This window comes from Perognathus longimembris, chromosome 10 (assembly GCF_023159225.1).
Source record: "Perognathus longimembris pacificus isolate PPM17 chromosome 10, ASM2315922v1, whole genome shotgun sequence".
NCBI classification, from domain to species: Eukaryota; Metazoa; Chordata; class Mammalia; order Rodentia; family Heteromyidae; genus Perognathus; species Perognathus longimembris.
In genome coordinates, this window is record NC_063170.1 from 8,473,006 (window position 1) to 8,481,922 (window position 8,917).

The 8,917-nt window shown below is 50.5% G+C and overlaps 1 protein-coding gene and 1 long non-coding RNA gene across 4 annotated transcripts in view; one reads left to right on the plus strand and one right to left on the minus strand.

Annotated features, from left to right (window-relative positions):
- Positions 1-7,633, minus strand: part of Pdpr (pyruvate dehydrogenase phosphatase regulatory subunit) — a 39,731-nt gene extending 32,098 nt beyond the window's left edge. The window contains exons 1-3 of one of the 3 annotated variants that reach the window (XM_048355132.1): positions 7,431-7,633; positions 1,869-2,130; positions 466-599 (exon numbers count right to left, since the gene is read on the minus strand). In XM_048355132.1, coding sequence (XP_048211089.1) covers positions 466-599; positions 1,869-2,092 — 358 coding nt within the window. In that variant the 5' untranslated portion in view covers positions 2,093-2,130; positions 7,431-7,633. Of the gene's footprint in view, positions 1-465; positions 600-1,868; positions 2,155-7,430 lie in introns of all 3 variants that reach the window. The other 2 variants (XM_048355131.1, XM_048355130.1) reach the window with 2 other exon arrangements.
- On the plus strand, positions 4,972-6,406 carry LOC125358191. The gene is made up of 3 exons (XR_007212279.1): positions 4,972-5,368; positions 5,597-6,053; positions 6,264-6,406. It is a non-coding gene; the product is annotated as an uncharacterized LOC125358191 (long non-coding RNA).
- Positions 7,634-8,917: the final 1,284 nt, after the last annotated feature.

Below are 8,917 nucleotides of genomic sequence, written 5' to 3' on the forward strand. Positions count from 1 at the left end.
GTGGCTCACACCTCTAATCCTACCTACTCAGGAGGCTGAGATCTGAGAATCATAGTTCAAAGCCAGACACAGCAGGAAAAGTCTATGAGACTCCTATCTCCAATTAACCACCAAAAAAAACGGAAGTGGACCTGTGGCTCCAAGTGGTAGCAGGCTAACCTTGAGTACTTCAAAGCTCAGGGACAGCTCCCAGGCTCTGAGTTCAAACTCCATGACAAAAAAAAACAAAGCCTCAGACTTTCCTGCCTGAGCTGGCTTTGAACTGTGATCTTCATATCACAGCCTCCTGAGTAGGTAGGGTTAGAAGTGTGAGCTGCCAGTGCTCAGCTAAAACTGAAATCTTAATTGCAAGATCTCCAGAAAAACCTGGTATAGAACTAGATACAATAAGCACTAAGGAAAAAAAAAATAAGCACTAAGAGTGTGGGGACAGGTAAACCAGTAAAGGGCAGATTACCTGCTTACCTGTTTGGATCCCTGTTTCTTGCTCTAACTGATGGTAGAGTTTGTTTGAATAGTCTGCCATCTTCTGCTCGATAGTCAAGTGTCTGGCAGTGCTCACAATTCCAGCACAGAACCTAGTAGAACCTGCAGCCAACCTACAGGATAGATATAAAATACTATGGTTCCAGTATTGCTTTTAGTATCAAAAGAGGGAAACAGCTGAGCCTATAATCTTAGCTACTTGGGAAGTGGAGATAGGGACTAGAGGGGGATCACAGCTAAAGGCCAGTTAGGCAAAAAGTACAAGAAACTGGGCTGGGAATGTGGCTTAGCAGTACAGTGCTTGCCTAGCATGCATGAAGCCCTGAGTTTGATTCCTCAGCACCACATAAACAGAAAAAGCCAGAAGTGGCGCTGTGGCTCACAAGGTAGAGTGCTAGCCTTGAGCAAAAGAAGCCAGGGACAGTGCTCAGGCACCGAGTCCAACCCCAGGACTGGCAAAAAAAAGAAAAACTAAAAGAAAAAAAAAATTTCAAGAAACTCCATCTTGCCAGGTGCCAGTGGCTTTACTGTACTAATGAAAATGGCATAGGTCTTCCTCATTCCCTCTTTTCTGTAATAATGTCCTACCAACAGCTAATCTAAATATTGCTCAGTAACATGATAATCAAGGTAAAATCGCCTGCACTTTGTTTTATAATGACTAACAGCACTTCTGTCTTCTGGTCTTTAGAGGGCAGATCATTCTTAGAAGGATGCATGTCTGTGTTCACAGAACATCTTTTCTCACTCTCATTTGTGGTAGACCTAACTCCTAAAGCTGTGAGCTGAATGAAGGTGGCTACTTTCTGCTCATCTGTTGTTGTTTTTTTAACTTTGTTTTAGATTTCCAGAAAAACTGTGAAGACAGAGTTCCAATGCACCTTTGACTCCTTCGCTTGTTACTAACATCTTCACTAAAAATGTTGCACTTAACCAATATTCATACATCAGTATTAACTGTTTTCTCATTTTCCTCTTTGCTGTGACAATCTCTCAGACTTTCCTTGATTTTGGTGAACACCTGGGATTGTTTTTTGTTTTGGCTAGTCCTGGCTTTTGAACTCTGGGCCTAGGTGCTGTCCTGAGCACTCTACCATTTGATCCACAACTCCACTTCTGGCTTTCTGGCAGCTAACTGGAGAGAAGAGTGTCACAAACATTCCTGTATAGGCTGGTTTTAAACTACAATCAGATCTCAGCCTCTTAAGAAGCTAAGATTACAGGTATGAGCCACTGATGCCTCACATTTTTTGGAGTTTTTTTGACCTGACAGTTTTGGTTTTTTGGTAACATTTTAGACTTTGACAAGGTTTTGTGTTTATGAAATAATGTGGACTGTATTTAAGCCAATAACTACCCATCTAGTCTAGTTTAAGCCTTACCTGCCCTGCTCCAAAAGGATAATATCCTTCCATCCCATCTTGGAGAGGTGATAGGCCACAGATGTACCCATGATTCCACCCCCACAGATGACCACCTGGGCCTGGGCAGGCAGGGTAACAGACTGTTCCTTGGCAGCTGTCATGTTGCTCCTTGCTGAGGGCCAATTGTGCCATCCTGGGCTGGTTCTTTGTCTTCGAACGATAGACAGCAACCAGAAAAGCATCACGTCTGTCACCAACCAGAAGATGTGCTCTCATTCAGCTAAGGAAATCTTAACAAGTCAAAGAAAAACATATTTCATTTCAAGAATTCAAACTAGACAGAAAAACAAACATATTTCATTCCCCTTAACTCAGCAGAACTAATGAGAAAAAGACTTCATAAATTATGCTAGGCAGTAATGGCTCATGCCTATACCAGCTATTCAGGAGGCTGAGTGTTGAGGATCACAGTTTAAAGCCAGCATGGGCAGGAAAAAAAAAATTAAATCCAGAAATAGAGCTGTGGCTCAAGTGGTAGAGGGCTAGCCTGGAGCAAAAAAAGCTCTGAGAGTCAGGCACTGGTGGCTCACACTTGTAATCCGAGCCATGAGGCTGAGATCTGAGGACTGTAGTTCAAAGCCACTCCAGGCAGGAAAGTCCATGAGACACGGACCTCACCCCCAGTCCTGGGGCTTGAACTCAGGGCCTGAGCACGTCCCTGGCTTTTTTTTTTTTTTCTCAAGGCTAGCACTCTGCCACTTGAGCCACAGCTCCACTTCTGGCTTTTTCTATATATGTGGTGTTGGGGAATCGAACCCAGGACTTCAGGTATACGAGGCAAGCACTCTTGCCATTAGGCCATATTCCCAGCCCCTCTGGTTTTGTTTTGCCAGTCCTAGGGCTTGAACTCAGGCCTGGGCGCTGACCCTGAGTCTCGCTGTGCTCAAGGCTAGCACTCTTTCACTTGAACCACAACACCACTTCTAGCCTTCGCTGTGTATGTAGTACTGAGGAATCAAACCCAGGGTTTCATGCACACTAGGCAAGCACTCTACCACTAAAACACATTCCCAGCCAGCAATCCACTTTTTTTCATCTCTGGCCTTACTGCTCTGTCTTCTCATACTATGATCAAGCCCAACTAAACTTCTAATAATATGTCAAGCTTAACTTCCTTCATGCCCAGGTCCTGTGCACCCTGTTCCTCTATCTGGCACTGTTTCTGCCATACCTTCCTCAAACAAAGATAAATGCCTCAAGTCACAAAGTATCTAACATCAGATGGACCAGTCCTTGATTAAGCACCTCTTCTATGTCCTGTAACACCCTGCACTTGCCCAACAAAAACTTCCCACACTGCTAAAGTATTTGTATACCAAGCAGAGAGCAACCCAGTGGAAAAACCAGGCTCAGAGGCAGATCTGGGTGTGAAAGATAACTGAGAGGGATCTCTGTCTCTCCCCCTCTCTCTTTCTCTTTCTTTCTCTCTGTCTCTCCTTCTTCTTACCCCCCTCTGTCCCTCCAGCTCCTCATCTGTTTTATGGGCTACAAGTATCTATTCTATATAGGTTACCTACTTCACAGTTGTGGAAAAACTAAACCATACAACCACTGCAGGGAGAATGGGCAACTGGTACTTAAGAAGCATTCAGAAAGTAGTTGCTATTACTCCTTAGTTAAATGGAACTCCGTGGAACCACAGACCAACAATTATTTGTTCATGGTTTCCAGGCACTCTCACTATAGGCACCTAGTAAACAAATGCTGATAACAGGACAGAGAACAAAAGATCTGGGGAAAATATTAATGAACTGCAGATCTAAAGACCAGGCCTTTAATTTCAAGGTTATCAAAATGCCTGAAAGAATTTTTTTTTTAATTTTTGTTGCAACAAGACTGTACCATATAGCTAGGCAAGGCTCAAAGCTCACAATCTACCTGCCTCAGTTTTCCAGATGCTTTAAAGGCATGAATACCAAGCTCTGCTCCTAAAAAAAATTCTAAATGCAAGTTAGGTGCTAGTTGTGGATTACATGCCTGCAATCCTAGGTACTTGAGAGGCTGAAATCTAAGGATGCTGGTTCACAGATCCTTACTCAACTACAGGGGCTCCCACCTCTGTGAGAGGGATGGACTTGGGAGGAGCATCATGTTTCAAGTCCAGATCAAGGAAAAAAGACTCCATCCCAACACAAAGAACCTGAGCATGACGACATGCCTGCCATCACAACTACCACGAAAAGCCTAATACAGGTGAATCGTTTTCCAGGTGTGGATCTAGTCAGTCAAAGAGAATCCCTATCTCAAAAATAATGAAGTCCAGGCAGTACTGGTGGCTCATACCTATAATCCGAATTATTCAGGAGGCTGAGATCTGAAGATCACAGTTCAAAGCAACCTGAGCAGAAAAGCCTGTGAACATTCTGATCTCCAATAACTAGCAAAAAAAAATGTGGCTCAAGTGATAGCACCAGATTTGATTAGAACCAACCCTCCCCCCCCGCCCCCCCACCCCGCCACCAAATGCTCAGCTAAGCTGAGTGCTGGTGGCTAAAGCCTGCAATTCTAGCTACTCAGGAGGCTGATATCTGGTTTGAAGTTGACATGAAAGAAAGTCATCTCCAATTAGCCATCAAAAAGCTCAAAGTGGAACTGTGGGCTCAAGTGGTAGTGTGCTAGCCTTGAACAAAAGAAGCTCAGGGACAGAACTCAGAACCTGAGTTCAAGCCTCCGAACCAGCACTAAAAAAGGGGATGGGGGCACAGCTGTAGGATGTTAAAACTAGTAAGTGCCCAAGGCCCTGGGTTCAAACCCAACCTGACCCAAAAGAAAAAAATTGAAGTCAAATATGTACTTGCAAAATCCAAGACACTCCCTAAGTACTCAATGCATCCAAAATCATGAAGTAGGTAACGTCATCATTTCTAGTCTATAATTTTAAAAACTGAGGTTCAAGCTGGGTGTCGGTGGCTCAAGCCTATAATCCTAGCTACTCAGTAGGCTGAGATCTGAGAATCACAGTTCAACACCAGCCCAGTCAGGAAAGTCTGTGAGACTCTTATCTCCAATGATACCAGAAACCAGGAGTAGCCCGGTGGTTCAAAGTGGTAGAGCCCTAGACTTGAGCTGAAGAGCTCAGAGACCAGCCCCTAGGCCCAGAGTTCAAGACCCACGACTGACCAAAAACCAAAAACCTGAGTTGACTCACTGAAGTGACTCACTATGGTCCTATAATGCTGGTGAGAGAGCCAGTGGTGAGCCCAGCCAGTTTAGCACCAGTCTGCCATTTATCCCTACACTGTGCTACCTTCTCAAAGAAAACCAAACTAAGTAAGGAAAGTCCTGGGAGGACAGAACCTTAAGGCTCATTCCCTAGCAGGAAGAAGGGAACTGCAAAAGTTGAAAACATAAAAAAAAAGTATCAAGATGGAATAAACCATATTAACATCTCAGAGAAACAAGGCCAAGCAAGGACTGTTGACCTGCTCATCATGATTACTTCAAAGGAAGAAAGAGAGGTTTGTTTTGGGTTTTGGGGTTTTTTTTTGCCAGTCCTGGGCCTTGAAATCAGGGCCTGAGCATTGTCCCTGGCTTCTTTTTGCTCAAGGCTAGCACTCTGCCACTTGAGCCACAGCGCCACTTCTGGCCGTTTTCTATATATGTGGTGCTGCGGAATTGAACCCAGGGCTTCATGTATATGAGGCAAGCACTCTTGCCACTAGGCCATATTCCCAGCCCCAAAAGAGGTTTAAAGTAAACAAAAGACAGGAAGGCACCAAGTCCACTCCAGCAACAGGATTGGTAGCAAAACCAGAGAAAAGCCTGATAACAACTCTACCAAGGAACACACTGGAAGATGTCAGCTAGCAATAAACATCACCTGGTTTAGAAGGTTAAACCAACTTGTTACAAAGTTCCCGAAAATCACTGTGGGGAAAAAAAAAAATCACTGAGACATGTTCTGCACTTAAAAGAATACCTTCTACTCAGCAACCTTAAGACCCAGGCTGGCTGTGCTCAGACCTTTTTTGTTTGGCTGGTTTTCGGTGGTAGGTACTGGGGTTTGAAGTCAGGCCTAGCACTCCTTTGGCTCACTTGCTGAGGCTGGAGCTCGGGTCCAATATATGAAATCTTGTTTTGTGGGTTTTTTTCCCTGTTATCTGAGCCTCTGAAAATTTTAATTAGATTTTGTTTTAGTTAAAAGTTTGAGGGCTGGGAATATGGCCTAGTGGCAAGAGTGCTTGCCTCGTATACATGAGGCCCTGGGTTCGATTCCTCAGCACCACATATACAGAAAATGGCCAGAAGTGGCGCTGTGGCTCAAGTGGCAGAGTGCTAGCCTTGAGCAAAAAAAGAAGCCAGGGACAGTGCTCAGGCCCTGAGTTCACAGCCTAGGACTGGCCAAAAAAAAAGTTTGATAGGTTCAAAAACACTGTACCTGCATTGTTTACTAGAAAGTTTCCAGATATAGTTATTCTTTTTTAACAGCTCTTGTATTTTTTCGGAATACATTTATTTACAGTGCTGTTATTTTTACATGTGATAGTACATATTTATGGGTACAGTTACTTGATACATATATACCACATATATTGCATTAAGATGCATAACAAGTAAACGAAAGCTTGAGGCATTTGCTGCCCAGGCTGTCCTCAAACCTCGACTCTCCTGATCTCAGCCTCCTAAGTAGCTAAGCTTACAGGTGTGAGCCACAGCCTCTCACCCATACTCGGATCTTATACGAACCCCAGCAGGGGACAGCTGTAACCAGCCAAGCTTTCCTTCTGGCTACAGCATTAGCCAGGGGTGAGCTCAAGGAAGACTAGTCCCCAGAGAGGCAGAGTGCACCCCCACCCCCACACACACCCCGGGAACACCTGTTTGGAAGCAATAGATTTCGGGGTCCACCTCTGGATTCCTGTCCCGCTAGGCTGGCCCAGGGTGCCCGATTTTTCAACACGGACACAAGGAAACCAAGACAGTTGAAGGCACCGCAACAAAACCTGCCAGGGAAAGGCGGGACGGCCCTTGGCCTCCCGCCCCGCGCTAACGTGCACGCGCGACGTGGGCTTGGGAACTGCTGACTGCACGGGCCACACACGACGACCTCCGAAGGCTCGCGGTGCGGGGAGGGCCCACCGCCCGGCCTGGGCTCCGCCACGCAGCCTCGTGCCCGGCTCCGCGTCCCCTGCAGAGCGCGCGGCACAGGTACGCCCGCCTTTCACGACGGGAAAACAACGCCACCTGCAGCAACCGAGGGCGGCTGCGAGCGCCGCCGCGGGCGGGGGGTGGGGGAAACGAGGCGGCGCAGCCGCCCCGGCCGCGGGACCGAGCCGCGGACGCCCGGAAGGGCCCACGCGCCCACACCCGGACCCAGGCCCCGCCAGCTCCGCCGGACCGCGGGCCGGCGCCCGGCCGCACCTCCTCAGGGGACCGGGCGGAGCCGAACGAGAGCCGGAGAGGCGTGGACCCCTGTCACCCGGGACCGGGGCGGGAAGGGCGGGAGCCACGCCGCGAGTCCCGCGGAGCCAAGGCCGCGCGGGCGCGGAGGCCAGCGAAGCCCCTCGGCGCTCTCCTCACCTCATGGGCCGCGGGCTCCGCGCTCCGCACCGCCCGGCCGAAGCGAGGCACCGAACAACGGCCGCCGGGGAGCGCCGCGGGCCGGAAGCAGGGCGACGGGACGCGGGCTGCAGGGCGCCACCGGGGAGCCCAAAGTTCCGGGAGCGCCGGGGACCGCGACCTTCCGCGCTTTACGGCCCCCAACAAGGGTACGGCGGGCGCGCGACCTCCCCCGCGCACGAGCGCGCCGCGACGTCACCGCGGAGGCCCCGCCCCTCCACGTGGGCTTGTTTGGGTCTCGCGAGGCTCCGCCCCCGGGCCTCGGCCCGCCCTGGTGGGAGCGGGCGGGAGGCTGCGCTTTTTCCCCCGAGGTGTTAGAGGCCCGCGGGGGGCACCGGCCGGGGAGGCCGAGCCGAGCCCAGCCAGCCCCGGGGGGCGAGGGCGGCACGGGGAGGACGGCGAGATCTCGTCTCCCGGGGTCCGCGGCGCAGACTCCGTGGAGCCCAGCGCTGCGGGGGCCTCCGAATGTCGCTCGGGCCTCGTGGCCTAGGCTCGGGCGCCGCGGGCCCCGCCGGCCGCGCCAGGGGGCGGAGCTAGCGGACGCGGCTCCCCGGGCCGTCCTCCCCCACCGCCGCCCGGGCTCCGCCCGGCTCAGCCGAGGCGTCGCCCCCGCGGCGCACCGCCCAGGGTTCTGCCCTCCGTCCGCAGCCCTCCTCACCGGGCCCCTCGCCGGCGCCCAGCGCTCCCCACCGGCGCGAGCCGGGCCCTCGGACCTCGCGCCTCAGTCTCCGCCGCAACTGCACCGCTGCACCTGGACCGGGGCCGGCACGCCCAGTGCCTCCTTCGCATCCGTAGTTCCCGGCGCGACGGACACCTCGGGCCGCGCCGTCTGGTTCCCATTCTTGCCGTAAAAGCTCCTCTTGCCGCACAGTTACACCCCACCTTCGCGTGACTGCCGACCACCGGAGGCCAGGCACTGTCCTGGGCGATGGCGTCCAGAAGCACACAGGCAAGCGAGGCTCCACACCCAGAAAGTGGCAGTAAAGCTCCGGGGAGCCCAGTGTCACCAAGCCATCCTGTTGCACAGCCTGCATGCTTTACACTATCTTTACTGGCTAGCGAGCTCCCACAAGATATCCTATCTATATCAGGTCGGGCTTTAGAGGCTTCCGCTCTGGCCTTTCTGATAAATAACATAGAACTCAAGGCAAACATAGGTGCAGGAGGTTGATGTCAGTAATCCTAGCTACTCAGGAGGCTGAGACCTGAGAATTGTAGTTTAAAGCCAGCCCAGGCAGGAAAGTCCATGAGACTCTTAACTCCAATTATCCACCAGGAAACAAGAAGTGGCACTGTGGTATAAGGTGGTAGAGTGCCAGCCTTGAGCAAAAATAAAAAGTCAGGGACAGTGCTCTGTCCCTGAGTTCACGCCCCACAACTGACAAGAAAAACAATTCAAGGCAAGCTGGGCACCATGGCTTATACCTGTAATCCTAGCTAATAAGAAG